At 36.4% G+C, this 20338-nt stretch overlaps 1 protein-coding gene across 1 annotated transcript in view; it reads right to left on the reverse strand.

Annotated features, from left to right (window-relative positions):
• Positions 1–537: 537 nt before the first annotated feature.
• LOC124777731 (YTH domain-containing family protein 3) overlaps positions 538–20338 on the reverse strand; it is a 52328-nt gene continuing 32527 nt past the window's right edge. The window contains exon 5 of the mRNA XM_047253230.1: positions 538–4657. Within this exon, the coding sequence (XP_047109186.1) occupies positions 4607–4657 (51 nt within the window). The 3' untranslated portion in view covers positions 538–4606. The remainder of the gene's footprint in view (positions 4658–20338) is intronic.

Consider the following 20338-nt stretch of genomic DNA (forward strand, 5'->3'; position numbering starts at 1 on the left):
AGTCAGGATCTTATACACTAAAAAATGCTCCTCTAACTTATTACCTATACCTGCAGTTGTACTTTATAAGACTTTTTTGATCTGACTTGCTGTTTTTTACGAGGGCCAAAACAGTTGCTTCCTTGTGATTTCATTTGCTTAATGAACAGTAACAGAAAATTTATCTATTGCTTTCTATAGACTTGAAGTAATAACCTCATTTTACCCCTCTGAGTGTCATGCAGAAGATCATTTGAAGTTCAGCTCAGAGAATATGGATATCTCTTCTTTCACCAAACATTTGACACAATAAAAGAAACTGCACCATCTGCAAACACAAGACTATGAGAATAAAGAGTATGAAAATTAATATTTTCTTTCTGGTATTACCTTTAAAAAAGTTAGAACACTCATTAATGGAATTGGGTGCGCTCTCTCTCTCTCTCTCTCTCTCTCTCTCTCTCTCTCTCTCTCTCTCACACACACACACACACACACACACACACACACACACACACACACACAAAACAAACAAACAAAGAAAATAGAAAATACAGATTTTTTTGTTTTAACTGATGCTTTTATTTATCTATCAACAATAATTCCCACTAGTCGGATCCCTTTAACTTTGCCCATTTCTGCCTTTGCTATCTTAGTTTTTAGTCTTACATGGATATGACTAACTGTATGCCACACTAGTTACCGAAGAAGAAGGACTCAAACCTTCGCCCTCACACATATGTAAGAGGGCATACATACTTAAAACCTGAATTAAGCAAGTCCAGACAGAAATTTTCCACACCTTTCATTCCTTTAAGTGTTACACACAACTTCAAATTTACAAGTCAATTCATCACACTCAATGGTACCCTGCCAACCAAATAAAACAGCTTTCTTTAAGTTAGTCAGTCTACGTTTGACCAGCAGTGTGTAATATATGTATCAGTACGTGACTCATGCAAAAGAAAGATTTCAGTTAGAAGCAACTGAATCTAGAAAAACAAGGACTGACTTTTAGCAATACTTTTCAGATAGGGAAAGAAAAAGCTTATGGAATACGCCCAAAAGGTCTGTGCTACTTTACTTCACAATTGTAACTACTGTGGCACTTATTGTCAATACCAGAAAACAAAATAAATAAAATGGGCAAAGTTCTCTCAGCAGACACACAAAGAAAAAAGTATTCAGGGTTTCAAATCCATCTGTTGATAGTACAATGTTACATCCAGGCCTTTCCACGCACAAATACCATGACTAGGCAATTTCAATCATGAAAATACAATATCTCCTCTCTTGTTTTCATAATAATTCATCATTTTAAAATTAAATTTAAAAAATAATGCATAATCTGATTACAAACATATTAACAGTTCCAAGATTACTGTTACATTTAAATCAGCAGCTGCAATGTAGAAATATCACAAATTTTTGGAAATCATCAAACAAGCATGCAATCTATTGATGTATTTGCATTTTTAATGCTATCAATGGTAACAAGAGGAGATAAAATCTGGTTGGGGAAACACACCACACACACTATCAATCACACACCTCAGTTCAATGCTCATAAACAATGGCCTTTTTTTAAAGTCACTTGAAGCTTCTAACATTTTATGTCCAGTTTTTCAGTTTACATTCTCATTTAACAGACTTCTGAAAGCCCACATATGCATCAAAATGAGATTGTTAGCAAATCCAACACTGATATTAAATTCTCTTTCTGACAACCTATTGTTTATCGATTCAAACAAAGTTTAAAATTTATTGCAGTCTTATATATTTCAAGAGTCCAAAAGCATTCAACAGCATCATCATATTCACTACATTTCTGACTCAATCCCACAACATACAACAAAAAGTATAAAAATTAAGTTTAATTAAAGTCCACATTTTATATTTGGTGGCAGGGAGGGGAAAAATATAACTTGAGTAAAAAAGTACGCACATAATTAAATGAGGAAACAGCACTAAGCACATGGTTCAACAGTAACATTCTTCAAGTTCTTGTAATAATTTTTACAAGTATATATTTTTAAATAGATTTCTAATAGCAGTCATTTGTCAAACTGTTCTATATTTTCATTTCTAGCAGACTGTTTCTCCTTGAAAAATGCTTAAAAAGGACATTCAATGTTCTCATCGCATCACTTTTTCCAGTTTTAGGGTCATAAAGTCCACATGACATTTCTGGCTATTAAAGCAAGTTAATTTGAGAAAGTGTGCTGCTGTGAAAGAAAATGATGCACTAAGCTGTTTTCAGTTACAATCAATTTTAAGTTCCTTCACTATGACACAATCTTCTGCCTTCACTAACTTCAGAAATCTCACAAAAGGTCCTATCTGTCACTGTGTCACTGTTCTATAAAGAAAGGAATTAAATACACGGACTGCTTAAATAATCCAGCACACAAAAACGTTTTCATTCACTGCACTATGTCCTCATCCAACGCACGAATTGCCACAGAAATCACTCCACATCAACACATGGAAGTTCCACCTTGCACTTTTTCAGCTGTTTTGTTCCAGCAGTACAACAGTCACTTCAGTTTTAACTTTTTATGATCCAGACAAGTGGGACCAAATGATCTACCTTAGATGCAAGAAAAGAAATATACGTAACACAAACAGTTAATAAAACAGATGAGAAAATAATTCAGTATGTACTTCCACTGTAATTTTATTCACAGCAACTTTTTAAAGATTGGCTTTCATCTATCAATGAGCTCATTATTCTTCTTTATATAGACCATAACCACAAGTAATTCTCCTTCCCATATAAAAAGAAATTACTCCCAGATAATTCCTTCAACGTTACTGCATCATTATATTACTGTTAAAAAGTTTCCAACCAACCATGAAAACAATTACTTTTAAATATATATGCATATATTATATAGTTCACAAATACACAACATGGTTGTAATTATGCGAAGGGCACATGAATAGTACGAAGCAGAAAAGCGCAGAAATTAAAGGGTTACTTAAAACTTCACCTGTGACAATTTCAGCACATTTTGATACAGCACACACTTAGCACGCATTTCTACTGAGCTACAGCAAACAGAAATTTATTTTTGCATAACGTAACTAATTTTTCAATGGCAGCCACTTATACCAAGGAGAGAAAAGGGACAAAGAATCAACACAATAATCAACTACCAGCAAATTGGAAAAGGTCTAAAGCAAATATGGAATTCATATATGCTTTAACCACAGATATCTGCAAATTTGGAGTTAGATCCATTCAAGAGCTACTACTCATAATCCTCAGAAGATTCTACAACATTCCAAAAGAAACATACAATTTAGAGGATTCTCTTCAGGCTTCTTGATCAAGCAGAAATCAACTAAACCAAATATCAGAATCATTTCCAATACAACTGCAAACCCAAAAAGAAAAAAAAAAAAGAAAAAAAATGCTTAGCACATGGATCAAGAATTTTTACGTCACTGGTTTTTGGGGACATATACACATCAAATATGACAAAATTCATAATACACATGTATAATTTTTCAAATACATCACATCAAATGCTGTATTATTCTAATACACAGATCGGTGAAACATGGGAGGCTTTAGTCCCATTTGTGTAAGTTTTCTGTTCAGCTAATAGATCTTAAGAGAATTTAGTGTTTTGATTCTTCTCCATTAAATATAGAACAAAGACATTCCCAAAAAGCATTAACACAGAATACCAGTACATTTAATTTTTTTTTGTTTTGTTTGTCACCATTTATATGAAGTTTTTCATCATTTACACGAATTACCATTTTAACAATTTCCAAATGACAATGGTTGCTCTAAGACATCAAAGTGCACTAGGTCAAATTAAAGATAGGGCCACATCTTAATCACCTGAAGGGAACTTTAAGTATGACAATTCAATGTAGGTTGCCTGGTAAATGTAACAATTCATTCTCCTTCTCTTATTTTTCCCAAGAAGTCCTAGCCAAAGTCAGTTCATTGTTTAATTAAAAAATCTGAAAGGAGAAAGTTTTAACAAACTATGCAACACTTTGAAAGTATTTGGTATTAGAACAGCTCTTCAAAAATAAAATTTTGGGTATTCACTGTATTAAATACAGGTACTCCAATTTTCTACAGTTTTAATGGGCTTGACTAGGAGAAACATAAATGCTTGAGAAAAATAATGAAGGCAGTCAAACAATTTCAACAATTTTACATTGCTATTGCAAAAAAAATGAGCAAAATGAAAATATGAAGTAGTTAAAGAATCAAAATAATACCCTCTGCCCATTTAACATGATCTGCTGAAGGGCAGCAATTTACCAGTCTCAGAATAGTACTGTTGTAAGGGAAATAACTATTGTATTTACTTGAATTAGTTTGATTCTTTTCACTTCAGTTCTTAACATCAGATAAATTTTATGTAAATAAAAATTAAAGTCGCTGTAAACATGTATAAATATGCAAATGCAATGAATTAACTTTTTTAGGCTTTAGTTTTTGTTTGAATCCTACACACAAAGACATCCATATACAATTCTCATCTAGCATAACATAAGTGGAGAAAAAATTTCACCTCTAGTTGAGACGTGTAAACCAAGAGGGTTATGTAATAATGCTTTATAATAGAAGCTACATTTGGGGTATATATATGGTTCATTAATTTCGGCCCCCTCTTCCACTTCTTCCTCTGTTCCCTCCATCTCGATCCTAAAACACACATAACCAAGCAGTCCATTAGTTGAATTATGAAGAACACACAGTAAACAAAAATTTTAACGCATTAATATGACAATAACAACTGCGCGCACGCCCCCCCCCCCCCCCACACACACAAGTGTGGGAGGGATGGAGGGAGGGAGGGAGGGAGGGAGGGAGGGAGGGAGGGAGGGGGGGGGAGGGAGGGAGGGGGAGAGAGAGAGGGGGGGGGGGATGGAAGGGAGGATAATGTGAGGGCAAAAATAGTAGAGTGAATGAATACATATGACTATAAAACAATCAGAATAGTGGCGAAGCATGAAGACATGGGACAAGAAATCATGAAGAAGTATGTTCAGGGAAGAGAGTAACAGAAATGAGGCTTTAGATATTGTGGAACTGAGGGATGCATTGGAGGAACAGTTCCCATCTCCAGGTACACTCTGCAAGCCAACTGACAGTGTGTAGCACTTCTGGCACTACTGTCTCTTCCTTGTTCCATTCAAAAACGGTGCATGGCAAGAATGACTGATTGTAAACTTCCATATTAGCACCAATTTCTCAAGTTTTCTTGTTGTGGTCATTTTGTGAGATGTATGTGGATGGAGGTAATGTGTTGCCTAACTCTCCTAGAACATACACTCTCAGGATTTCAACAGCAAACCTTTCCCTGATGCACAATGCCTTTCTTGTACTGTTTGCCACTGGAATTTGTCGAGTATCACCATAATGCTCTCACGCCAGCAAAATGATTCCATTCCAAAATGCACCACTCATCACTGGATCTTTTTCTCTTAATCCAACCTGCTAAGAGTTCTGGAATGATGCAAAATTTGGAAAAGGTGATAGGATACAGAGGGGCCGTGTGCTTTTAGGTACGAATGTCCTGAATGCTGAGCAGCCTGCTCTGTGCAGAGAACAATTGTTCTTTTGAGCATGTGTGAGGCTACTCCAGGTCTAAATAAGAAGTACTGAACAATAGTTATCTTCTTTAATTTACCAAAAAAATATTTTATTGTTTAGATCAAGCAATAACTTTGCACACATTGACCAATATGGATCACACATCCTTTCTTATCTAGCAAACAGAGAAGGCAAAAATTGAATCATCTTCACTGTTTGAGTTTATATATAAAATAAAACAGAATATCTAGGATGGAATGTAACAATATTATGTAAAGGAAAGTTGCTACTCACCATATAGCGGAGATGCTGAGTTACAGATAGGCACAACAAAAGGACTGTCACAGTATACGCTTTTGGCCTACAAGGCCTTTTTCGAAAACACACACACACACACACACACACACACACACACACACACACCTGCAGCCTCCAGCAGCTGAAGCCACACTGTGGGCAACAGCAGCAGTGCATGATGGGAGCGGCATCAGGACTATCCTGTTGCTGAACACGCTGCCCAACACGACATCCTTCATTTCCATGACTGCTTCACAGCCTGTATCATATGGATCCTTCCCACCGACACCAGCTTTTTTGAATTGCACAGGTGAGAACTCTTCCTGCAATATAATCCTACGTTTCCATACCCCTCCAGGCCTAAACCTTCATTAGTCATTTTTCTTACTCATCCAGCCCCTTCCCTGTTTCCATTCCAGCAATATACAGCCCTCATTCTACCACTGCATCCAGTCTTTTCACTTCTCTCCTTTTCCGCTAACCCCTCCCCCACCCACCCTTCTACTGTCCTCTAACCTCCCAAATGCACCTAGCTGCCCTACTCTCTCTCTACCTCTTCCTTGCGCACTCCCCAGCAGTACTTCCCTTCTCCCACCCCTACCCTGCTATCCCTTCTCCTCCCCACCACAGCCTCCTCACGTCCATCCAGTTGCCGCTCCCATCATGCACTGCTGCCATTGCTCACAGTGTGGCTTCAGCTGCCAGAGGCTGCAGTTATGTGTGTGAGTTGTGGTTGTGTATGAGTGTGAGTGTGAGAGTGTGTGTGTGTGTGTGTGTGTGTGTGTGTGTGTGTGTGTGTGTGTGTGTGTTCAACAATGGTCTTGTAGGCCGAAAGGTTATGATGTGGCAAGTCTTTCTGTTGTGCCTAGCTGCGACTGAGCACCTCCACTATAAGGTGAGCAGCAACTTTTCTTTTCTTGATATTGATATACAAGGATAACACACACTCTAATGTAAACAATTTAGAAAGTATCACAATAATTATGCAAGATCAGTTATTTGTTTACACAAAAAACAATTTTTTTCTGAACTGTAGCAAAACACAGTGCATTCATTTTCTATCACACAAATTTCATAAAAGCAAACCTTTAATGTTCCTTCAGTACAACAACAACAACAATAATAATAATAATAATAATAATTTTGCCAAGCCTCCATGTGAGCTTAAATCTCTCTAATTTTGTCTTCCAGCTCTTTTTTGTGAGGTATACATAAAAGGAAGCAAGAAATTGGTTGACTCTTTTAGGGACAAATGTTCTCAGAATTTTAACAGTAAATTACATCATGAACATCTCCGTGACACTTGCACCCTTACTAAACAAACCTGTAATGAAACATGCTGGTCTTCAGATCGACTGATGACCATAGATGTTAAGTCCCATAGTGCTCAGAGCCATTTGGTCTTCAGATCTTCTCTTTCCTGTATCAATCCAATCAGATACAGATCCTAGGCAGATGTGTTGGAGGGATATTGATGTGATAATGGAGGAATAGGAGTAAGCAGAAAGTGTGTTGGTCCTGTGTCCAGATCAAGGACATTCCTTGAACTGGACTAAATGAGGGTTTTGGGATTTTAGATGGCACATGAATTAGATGAATATAATTTTGGCATGCAAGTGTGCTATGGCTGTTCTGTGGACATCTTCCTTTTTATAAGAAGTTACAGTTTGCTATACATACAAGGAGTGAGGGCAACTTCTTTGATACCCATCGTACTGACTAAAACAAGTTCACAATGCACATAATCTCTTTCACTTCACACAAACATCATCAAACTTTGATTCTCTCCCATTCCATTCTAACTAACCTTTTATATCTTCAAGGAATTCCTCACTTACAATTTAGCTTCACTTTACTTTCCTCAACCTCTCCTATGTGGATTGCTATGGTGTCAAGAGTAGTGTTATTTTGATGCAGAAAAAGTGAGTGGTCAATAGATATTTTTAATGTGGTATTTAAAGTGCTACTGAAATTGTTGGAAGGCAAGATTCCCGAACTAAAACATGCAATATAGTAATTTAATGTTCAACGGCCAATCATGAAAACAGTGATGTCATATACAAGCTTTACTACATGCACTGCAAAAGTTTGGTGTGCACATAGTCACCAACCATCGGCCCAAGAGCGTGAATAGAACATGTCAAACTGTGATCAACAGCAGGTCTGATCACTCACACAGAGAATAATATGCTACACAACATGGCCAATTTCAATGGCTACTTCACAGTCTGTTCGATCTGGCCCCTTCACCTTTCCCCTAAATACTACATTTCCGTATCGTACAAAAGAGAACACAGCCCCTCCAACATGTCTCAGTTGTCTATTCTTGCTCTACTCGATTTCTGCTGGTTTTTGTCCTGTACTTACCTCCTGCACTATGTAATACTGTCTCCTCTGCCATATACTTTTGTTTCCTTGCCTCTTTTCTTTTCTTTTTGGTGGGGGTGGGGGATGGTACTTTTCTTGGTTGCATGGCTACCTACTGCTCAAATCTCCCTCTATCTAACAGTAGTTTTTTTTTTCCTTTATTATACAAACTTCAGAATATAATTAAAGGACTTTTGTTGCCATAGTTTTACAAAATCCTCAACTATTACATTATTGCCATAACAAATTTGAGTGAAAAGTACAACAAAAAATTTAAGGTCAGAAGAAAGAATGATATGCGACCCGTCCTCAGCCCAACTTCTGCCATTAGCTCATCTTCTGACTTTCGTTCTGGAAACATTTTAGTGACCACACACTTTCCATTAGCAAGGAATCATCAGTAAGTCAAGCTTTTATAACAATGTTCAATATCATGTGGAAAAAGCTGCCCTTTAGTCAAGAAAATCATGTATGTGACCCTTATTACCCCACCAATACATTAGCCTAGGCCACCTTCCTTTTTATTGTCAAGTTTCTCACGAGATCTAAATGAATGGAGATTTAACACCTAAAAACGCATTGACCACTTAACAGGAAATTATGAGATGAAGTGAGGGTCCAAACACCTTTCAGATCATCTTCAATAAATTTTCGCATGGTGATCATAAGCACATTAGCAAATGCTCAAAAAGTTCAATTCCCTCAATCACATTTCTCCTATTCCTAACTCTGCAGTCAGCAGTAACAATGAAAAATGATAAAGATCAAACATTCATTCCTTCCTTAATATTTAGTCATTACACTGATTCCTCTTCAACAGTGTCTTACCTTTTCATCCAAAAACAATACCTGATGCTTTCCTAAATGCTAAAAAATTGATACTGCATTTGAAATTACAGGTACATAACAACTAACAGCACAGGAACTATCTTCATAGTAGATATACCTCTTCCACCAAGTTAATATAACTCTGTAAGTGTTGATATTTTTCATTACTGAAATTTACTTCCAAATTTCGAATTTTAAAATTGAGTTTCTCATAGTTAACACTTATTTCAATGTCAAATTTTTTTTTTGTTCTTACACTACCTCTCCAATTTCCATACCAAAGTTAATATAATTATTGGCAACAGTGTAACCCAGTTCATTAAAAGAGAATCCAGGGATCACAAATGAAACAATGAATGCAGAATCGTCCTTTGGCTTTCAACTTCGAATTGTAGTACTTTGGCGATCTCCAACTATGTGGACTAGTATAAAAACAGCTAATACCCTCCCACATCAAGATTTCACATAAACTATTGACATTAAGTAGTGACTTTGGAGCTTAATCCAAGATTGTGAAAGGGTGAAACAGATGTTTAGTGATTTTATGACAAACTTTTGATGGCAATGCCACCTTTATGAGCTTATTTTAATTACCTTTCATTTAGTGACATACAGTCAAATTATTATAGCTTTTCAGGTTCCAAACTCAATTCACAGATTATCTTCACAGTTTCTGGGAATACAGTTTGTCTTTGCAGAAGCACCAGTGATGATAAGCATTTAAATTCCTTGTGTTACCACATGAAAACCACTAAACAGACAGTTTATATGATTAAAATTCCTACTGTTTCCAATATGTGTACAGGGACATATCTGTGCATGAGAACTTTGTCAAAAGATGAGGGGAGAGTTTTCTTCTGAATGTCATGGATCTTTTTATCTGCTTATCAGTTATTCACTAATCGGGTTTTGGTAAATATTAACATAGAACAACTGCAATCTACTGCATTATTCAAACAACTAAAAAACAAAATCAAGATTTAAAATGGCATGATGTGTGCAACATAAAACCTATTTTTACATAATAACGAATATATATTAAATCCAGCAAATGTAACTTCAACACAGACTGTAACTGCAGAACTTCAAGTGCTTCTACCCCACACATCATAACATAATTCTCACAATGATGAACACACATCACTTCACCTGCCCTGGAATATTTTTCATGTACTGCATTTCAGAGGTGGTCTAGTATATGAGAAGTAAGTTCTTTTTGGTGAATTTTCTTGTCTCAAGGGACATAGATAATCTCTCTAGACGATCTCTCAAAACAAGCAACGAACCTCTGGCTAATTCAGTAATGTATTTATCCAACTGCTGTCTCAGAATTTTTTTGGACACCCACTCAGAAATGATAAACTGTATACTGCACAAAGCTACAGCAATGTTTATTTTTGAGCTTGCATGATCAAACCAGAGATTCTGAATATTTATGACAGGTCTGAACTTTGTGGGAGAGCAGGAACTGAACTCAAAAAAAGTCTGTTTTTCTCTCTCAATAGTTCAATAGTTCAAAGATTCAATTTGGCAACCTCCTTTCATTCAAAGCTACTTGGAGGCAGCTCTGCTACCTCTGCATGGAAAGCGACCATGGCAATACAGTGAATATTTCCCTACAAGTAAAATATTTCAATACTTGACAACAATGAGTTTGCTGATATCCCCATCAATATATATTCCTCTATTCCCTGTTCTGTATTTTTTAATACTATTCATCTAGTGACTAACAGCCTAATCCAACAATATCATCTAACTTTAAGAGCTTCTAAGAGTAGTTTTCCTGCTCAGTAATAAATAAATATATCTACAGAGAAAATAATATTTTAATGTGTGTTTAATTTTAACTGACACTGGCAAGTTGCATCGTGAGATAAGTTGGCCACTTACTTCAGGGGCAGAGGAGCAAGTAGCTTGGTCACTGTGGGATTAAGAGGATGTGAGGGGGAATATTTTATTATTTGTCTTCCAATATTGACAAAAAACAGGCGTAGGCATACTATGATAGAAACTTTGACACGGAAGTAACATGGATTTATAATGCGCATTACAGAGACAGTCTTCAAACGCAGTATTTAGGCCTATTTGGAGAAAGAAATTTTACCTTTCACCTTTACTGAATGGTGGCTATTTTCACTTGTAAGTGCACACGATGTTTCAGATTAGAGATGTAAGCAAAAATATGAATATCTCTGCACTGGGTTAAGTTAAAACATTTGCAATTGACATGATTGTTTTTAGAAAAGTGTCCTCTACAACATTGTCTATTATACAAAATACCCTAAATTCAAAAATAACCAGTCAAAATTACATCCAAAGTTTGGTATCCAAATTTTCAAAAATCCACTTTTTAGGCCCAAAAATAACAAACAAGGAGTGATTCATGAGAGCCTATTTCATTCATATAGTTAGATATCATACACTACTAGCCTCATTTAGAGCAAAAACACTTACAAATGTTTCCTTTATTTTTTATGAATTTTTGAAATTTGAAAATTTTCATTTTTTGTAAAGTTTGGGGTTAGTTATCTCAGGTGGGACTGAATATAAAAATATGATTTTTCCACAGTCTGTACACCTATATGATAGCAATGTACTGTAAAAATTTGAACATTGATATCTGACTGTGAACAAAGTTATGAATTTTTGAAAATGAGGAGATAATTCACTTACTGTACAACTGATCTTATGGCTGTTGCCTATTCATGTGTGATATTGGCGGGATATAATCAATTATTATTGAAGTAAGGTATTGAATTATATCACTGAAATTAACATTTGCCATACTTAAAATAAATTTTCAATTAACATTCTTCAAGATGCACTGTTCCTAAGCCTGGTGGTGAATGTTAAGAATACTTATTTCTTCAGACAGCTTCTGTGATATAGAATAAGACATCCCAGTTGCTGCAGTAAGTTCAAGTGCTGTAAGTTTCCTTAAAGTTTGGTATCCAAACCTTGTCACTAGTAGATTTCTTGAATGATGTTCTTGGGCCAGCAGGGTGGTAAAAATGCACAAAAACATCATTGTTTTCCAAACTTATTATTTCAACCTCTGCTTGCCACTACTGTCCATCACACACATGCAATTATGTCATTCAAGGTTGAAGACAGAGATGTAATTTTACTGACACAAAGATCCTCATAAATTTCAGTTTCTGATGTTACATAGCATCGAACTAAGTTTTCTGCAATGCCAAGGAAAATGTGGAAATGCCTTGTTCCTTTTATTGACGTACAGTTTTCAAACCTGGTTTGAAGTGGTTTTTTTTTTTTTTTTTTTTTTCATATGCAGAGCCACTTTTTCTTTCTTGATCAGAAAATGGGCAATGCCTTTAATATTATCCTTGCGAAAGACATAAATGTCCTGTACTGTGAGAATTTTGTCTGTGGTTGGTCTCTGTTGGCTGGCTTTACTTACTTCACACTTTGTTGTACCTCCCACTCCATCACATGCATTTTAACCATAGCAAAAAGAGACATTCTGCCTCCAACCGAAAGTCTACTTTGTGGTTGCACAGATTAGAAAAATTCTAAATGTTCTTATGCTGACTACCATTTCCATCTGAAAAGTATACCAGCTTCTCAATCTTGGGAAAATTTTCTTTTATGTAATTTATTACATACCTTTGAAACACATGTAGAGCCAAGCAGTCACTTAGAATGCAAATTGAAGAACTGCAAATTTCACCTTTCTCATTTTTAAAGTAGAGAATAAATGGATGCACTGTTGCCTGGTCACTGACCCAGTGGTACCCTTGTATTGCATCCTGAATCACAAATGTAAAATTTCCTGCAAAATCAGCTAGCAGTATGCATTCAGTTTCATGAAGCTGTGCTTTTTTGTCCTTCAAAAACTTGCTTTGGATTTTAGAAACATAGTGGTGACTTTTGAGATTTTGTAAGTTATCAATTAAAGATTCCAAGTACGCTTTCTGAGACTTAACCACTGTTATCATTTCTGCCCTGTCAGTTGTGACCCACTGTTTGAAGGTAATACTGTCTGGCATTTCCTCATCATATTCATGAAACAATTCAATAACGGTTTCCTTGCCAGGGCATTTATTACACAAATTCTCCATGCAATCATAAATGTTTGAGATCACTGAGTTTTGCACCCATAATCATCAGTTTGACATTTTATTTGATTATATAAACAAACACATACGGAGTGTGTCCCTGATGATCCAGCCAAAATACACCACATAGGGTGGAGGTCACAAAATTTTGACCTTCCAATTTTGCATTCAGGATGAGAATTTTTGAAAGCTACATAAAGTTCGTTTAAATTTGACAGCAATAGTTGTTTCTGCTTTGTTACTTTAACTCCATTTGAACAACTCTTTTGCTACCTTTGCAACCTGGGCACATTCTACTGTTTTTGTCCTCTTAAAAAACTGCTGGATATTTTTAATTGTTTCTTCACTTATACCTACTCGTTTCTTCTTTCCTAAAACTGGAAGAATGCCTTGCTTTCACTAATTTTCAGGTTAGTTTAACCAACCGATGAGAAACATTGATTCATGAACTATTTTTTCTCTTGACCATAAGTCAGGGAGCAAAGTTAAAATTTTAACTTTTTCCTCTTTAGATGGTACTGAACATTTAATTTTTAATTTCTCATTAAGCTCAAATACTCAAGTGTCAGATGATGCAGGTGGTATATTTTCTTCTTCTTTAGAGACAACGTTGGTATCTGTATTATTAAAGCAGGATTCCAAGTCTCTTCTAATTTGTCTGAAATTTGTTGTACCTTATTTTCAATAGCTGCTTTTCTTTTTCCGCGGCTTAATTTTATTATTTTTGAACAAGCAAAATCCAATATACTAACAGCTTCCTCATTAGGAATATAAATGTCATTAACAAGGTTACATGATTCTGGTTCTGGATTCACAACAAATATCTTTGAGTAACAATGTGGGCACAGGGAATTTCCAGGAATCACATTACGTTTCACTTGGGAAGCTGTTTCACTCTCACATAACAAGGACAAATGTTCAAGTTTTATTTCCCTCAGACCTTTAGTAATAGGCTTTTTATGAACTTTAAGTGGATCACAGCACTTTCTTCCAAAAATGTGATTGTACTTCAGAATATATTTCTTCTCATGATACTCTCACTCTGATGTTACAGAAGAACTTACTCGAAATTTAAACAAAGTTTGTCCAACTTCATCAAAGTCACTGACATTTTTCAAGTTTTTTTAAACTTAACTGTAAACTGTTTTGTGACACACTACACTTGCTATCCGTCCAACAGAGCACTATTCATCCACGTTATTGCATTCCAGTTAATCTCTGAAAATTAATTACAAATTACACACAGAACAAAGCACATAACACATTCTACACTTTCGATGGAGTATGTACATCCACTCTAATTCCAGAACAGACTGACTACAACAATGCCACACCGTGTAATAATGTACTTCTACAATGCCACACCCAGCAATAATGTACTTCTTTAATGACAATAAACCTAAACGTAAATGGGCAATTTTATTACCAAAGAACAAACGTGAAGCTCCTATTGTTTAATATTGCACTGTTAAAAATAAATAAACTACATGAATATTGGGTGACAGTGTTAACTAAATACATGTCACAATTAAATTTTACTACAATGAAACAATAAACCATTTAAATAGGTAACAGCCATAAGATCAGTTGTAGAGTAACATGAAATATTTCCTCATTTTCAAAACTTCTTATCTTTGTTCACAGTCAGATGCCAATGTTGAAATTTTTACAGTACACTGCTATCATATAGGTGTATAAACTGTGCAAAAATCATATTTTTATATTCAGTCCCACCTGAGATAACTAACCCCAAACTTTACAAAAAATGAAAATTTTCAAATTTCAAAAATTCATACAAAATTAAGGAAACATTTGGAAGTGTTCTTGCTCTATATGAGGCTAGTAGTGTATGATATCTAAGTATAGGAAAAAACAGGCTCTCTTAAATCACTCCTTGTTTGTTATTTTTGGGCCTAAAAAGTGGATTTTTTAAAATTTGGACACCAAACTTTGGAGGTCTTTTTGACTGGTTATTTTTTAATTTAGGTTAGTTTGTGTAACAGACAATGTTGTAGAGGACACTTTTCTAAAAACAATAATGTCAACTGCAATGTTGTAACTTAACCCAGTGCACAGATATTCAAATTTTCACTAATGTCTCCAGACTGAAAAGTCGTCGCGCACCTACAAATAAAAATGGCTGCCATCCAGTAAAGGTGCAAGACAAATTATTTTAAAAAACTGTTTTGCACTTCTCAAATGTAGGGCAATCACATAGTAAAAAAATTAAAATATTTAAAAATGGTCAAGCAACCATACTGGACCACTTCATATGAATTGACGCATACTGCATAAATTAAAGCATTTAAATATAATTAAAATTGCCATTATTAATCAACTAATCATCCACTCACTCAGACAATGCAACAATACTTCATCAGGTAATTATAGTGCCACAGCATTAGGGTCACAGCAATTTTAAACAGAACAGTTGACACAAAATGTTTCAAATGTTTCTGGCTTTTAATGATCAGTACTTGGGGGCTGGCCGCCGACTTATCACACCCTTACTATCAGTAGTCTATTGGAGGTTCATACCACACTAATTTATATAGGTTACCAATTAATAATAAGATCGATACATATTTGGCCCAAAGTCCCTCCACACCATGTCAGTATTGGTTTCTGAGCAAAAAAGTCTGATGGCCACTGATATAGTGGACAGTAATAGAGACTCCATAAGGCTACTCAAGAATTATGCTGTTGTCTATAAGAAGGCTGCAAAAATCAGAAGACTACAGCGAAATACACAAAAACCCACACAACATTAATTGCAGGGACTGCCAGTTGATCCTGAATGTAAATAAATGAAATGTATTGCGTGTAAATAGGTGAAGAGATTAATTTCTTATGCTGCTGGTGAAAACACACTACAGTACAATACCTAAGAGCAACTATCCAGTGACCAAACGTGTAATGACCAAATAAAACAAAGTATGGAAATTAGGTGCCTGGCTGGCATTCATTGGCAGAATCATTAGCAAATTCATTTTATCCATGAAAGAAGTGACTTATAAAACACCCATTAAACTGTTTCCTGACTACTGGTCACCAGTCTGGGACCCTCACCAAGTAAGATTAATAGGAATATAGAAAAGACCCAACAAAGAGTCACGGGACGGTTTCCTTGGCGCATGAGTGTTACAGAGACGCTACTACAGTGGTAGGCGCTCAAAGACAAGTGCTGTGCATCACGGAAATATTTACTGTTTAAATTTCTGAAGTATATGTCTCAAGAAGAATCACGCAAATATTAATTACTCTCACATACCTCACACAAAATTATCATTATGAGGAAATCAAAGAAATTAGAGCTCATATGGAGCTTTACTGACACTCATCTTTTTCAAGTGCTCACCCCTACCTCCATTACCAAACTGATTATTCCTTGATGTCTCAGGATGTATCCTATCAACTGATCACTTCTTTATTCAAGTTGTGCCATAATTTATTTTCTCCCCAATTTGATTCCGTACCTCTTCATCAGTTATCCTCTGATTTACCCATCCAGTTTTCTGCATTCTTCTGTGGTGCCACATTTCAAAAGCTTCATAATCCATGTTTTTCTCCTGTACAATGCTACACTCTGCACACTACACAAATACATTCAGAAAAAAAAAAGATTTCTTAACATTTAAATTTATAATCGATATTAACAAATTTCTCTTTTTCACATATGCGATTTTTGCTGTTGCCAGTCTCCGTTTTATATCCTCTCTACTCCAACCACTATCAGCCATTTTGTTCCACAAAAGAAAACTCAGGTACTATTTTTAACCCTTAAGCGGTAGCGCGGGTTGTTCAGAACACCCCAATCATCCTTATTGATGGATTATTACACAAGGGATAGGAGTATAACGTAGGACGTAATATGAAAGCTTTGAGTAACAACAGAATCTACTATGGAGGCGCAAGTTCCAAGAAAACATGGATCAATGTGCCTTGGGGAGTTGTTGGCACCCCGCGCGACTCTTTATGTTGCAGTGCTGCAAGAAAGCGTACAGTTGTGTTCCGCAGCAACTGCATGTATTTTGTCGCTCTCTGCAGTTAAAACAGCTATGGACTGTTACGAAATAGAACAAGAAAGAGTGTGGAAGCTTCTGGAAGAGGTCTTAGACGAAACTTTTGGAGGAGGAAACAGACAGCTGTGAAGTTCTCTCTCATCATAGTGACACGGAAACAGAGGATGAAGACAACCTGGAACTGGAACCGCAAGTAAGTGTAGCAGATAATGAAAGCAAGCATGATTTTTTTTATTGGAAAGGATAAGGTTACAAAATGGATGAAAAATTGTCCTAGTCATAACGTAAAAACTAGAAGCGTAGACCTTATTATTCATCTCCCTGGTTTGAAAGCTATCGCAAAATCTGCGAAAACTGCTGTGGACTGTTTTTCGATATTTATAAATGACATAATAATTAGAACTATTACACCGTGCACAAATATTTACATACAACACATTGCATCAAATTTCACAAGAGACAATGATGCCAAACCAACAAATGAGGAAGAAATCAAATCTCGTCTGGGTCTTTTGATATTGGCTGGGCATTACAGCCCAGATCACGTAAGAGACAGATTGACCGCCCTTACGGCAGAACAGGCAACCGAAAAAATAGTTTTACCGTCGGTCAACAGATGTCGCAGCCGACGCTACAATGCTAACTGACCTGTCCATGTCGCGGAATTGGCAACGCTGTATCTTCGGTGACGTGAATGACGCTGATTTGCGTTCGGCTAGAGCGCTGCGCGCGAAATGCATTCATCACACTGCTGACTGTAGCTCATGATCGGCTGTGGTTTTTCCCGAGTTTTCAATCTAAGAATGTAGATTAGCTCCTGTAATTCTACAAACCAAGTTTATTTCTCACAATCATATGCAAAATGAAATAAATGAAAAGTAACACACAAACATTTCTCGCGAGTTACTGTATAAATGCAAACTGTATTGCAGACACATAGGTTTTACACTCGCCTTCCATGCCGTCTATTTCCTCTTTGCTATACAGCTCTTCTCATACGGATTATGGTGGTAAAAAAGATCTCCACGTGCAGGTTAACACTAGAAAGTTTTCAAAATCCGCACTCCGTTATTATGCGAATTAATGCTGGACATATTTCAGTGATAGTCATTTCAAATTTAAATTCTTTTACTTCGCATGTAACTGGTCGTAAATGATGTAAGAGTGGCACAAAACGATGAATTTTGGCTTGTTGTTGAAAGGGGGCTGCAAACGCGGTAATATACAAGTTAAAGCGTGTTTCTGGAGCATATTTTGGCGGTATCAACATTGAAGAGCCACAGACGGCAAACCATAATTATGTTAAAAATTTACACAGTTATTACTGGGGATATCCGCACTCGCGCAGACCTGTTACTATAAGCAGTGTTGTTTTCGAGTGAAAGCTGTGTGAGGATTATTAGCGCACAGATAAAAAAAAATTAAAATAGGCAGCGTCTATAGTTTGCATGTTATGGTCGTTCTATTCTCCTCCCTTCATTCCAGTATAAACGCTTGTTCACAAGTATAAACGAAGGGCAGTGAACATTGGCGAATTATCTATGAATACTCGTTTGCTGCATTGTAAACGAGGTTTTACACTCGTTCACTTCGTTCGCTCTAGTATATACCAGGATTTAGAGGGACTGATGACCTAGCAGTTAGATGACGGCTATTATTCATTTATTTCACTGTTGCGATTTCAGCTTTAGAGCGATTTTCAAGTACCAAGGGAAAGGTCTTGTAAGGTAATGCTTCTTAAATTGTTTACCAAATGTTACCACACCATGCTTTGCATTTTGTTATCCATATCTTATATTGGTTTCAGTTTTCACATTGCACACAAAAATGCCCCTACAGCCAAAATTACAATAGTGAAGTGAATAAACAGTTTAAAAAAGTGCAAATCGCATTTAAAAATTGTATGATATGATTCTTGTACAGGAAGGGCTGCCACGTTATATCAGAATATAAGATCGACAAAATTTAGATAGGATCGAATGCTTAGGGCTCTTTATTAATTCTTACTCGTAACAAATTTATTGATTTACCCGAATTTAAAATCCACTCCCATAACCTTTCTTTATCTTTGACGGGAAATTTGAACATTTTTAGTTCAGGATTTGTCCGTCTACTCCTTCCACAGTGGATATACTTGCAGGCCCTCAGCATGACGACTCGATCCACTGCCACCGGTATGTCAGAAACAGCTGTACTTCACAGACGCCAAATGGAACGCTGCATGCGTTCGGACGATGTTGCCACATATTTCATAGAACGGAGTGCCATCTAGTGGTTGGTGCCACAAGTAAGGGTGTGACGCTGTTGCCGCCTGGTGGCTGTTCCCTGACAAGGGTTGCCCGCTAGACCAAGCTATTGGGCAATCTGTTTCTTAGGTGATCTGGGATTACAGGGCAGGACACCAAAATCTGGGAGACTTTTGGGACACAAATGGTTTTGGAATTGCAATATTTCATGCAACAATGAGTTTATGGCGCTTTCATTTCTTATTGCGTTGTTTGAGATTCGATGATATTTGAAACAGACCACAGCATAGAGAACTTGATCGCCTAGCTGCGTTCAGAAAAGTATTTGAATTATTCATGTCAAACTGTGTCCATAATTATACTGTGTCTGAATATACGGCAGTGGATGAACAACTAGTTACATTTAGAGGCAAATGCAGTTTCTGACAGTATATACCAAGCAAGCCTGCGAAATATGGTTTGAAAATTTTCACCTTATGTGACGGAAGAACATGGTATATTTTGGGGATGGAAATCTATGTTGGGAAACAGCCAGAAGGTCCCTTTGCACTGCCAAACTCGTCTAAGGAGGTAGTAAATAGACTTGCATGGCCTATCGAAGGTACAGAATGCAATGTGACACTAGACAACTGGTTTTGTTCCATACCACTGGCTGAAGAGCTCCTCAAAAAATAAACTTACAGTAGTAGGAACTTTTAGAAAGAATAAGAGGGAGCTTCCAGACTTCGTTTGCACGAGAGGTCGTGAACTTAGAAGCAGTCTTTTTGGATTCAGAAAGGATATAATCATAGTTTCATATATGCCAAAGAAGGACAAAAACGTTATTCTCCTTTCATCTTTGCATCATGACAGTGCCATCGACACTAATACTGCAGAGGAAAAGAAACCAGAAATTATAACACTATACAATAAGACCAAAACAGCTGTGGATACACTAGATGAAATGTGCGC

This window comes from Schistocerca piceifrons, chromosome 2 (assembly GCF_021461385.2).
Source record: "Schistocerca piceifrons isolate TAMUIC-IGC-003096 chromosome 2, iqSchPice1.1, whole genome shotgun sequence".
In the NCBI taxonomy this organism is placed as follows: Eukaryota; Metazoa; Arthropoda; class Insecta; order Orthoptera; family Acrididae; genus Schistocerca; species Schistocerca piceifrons.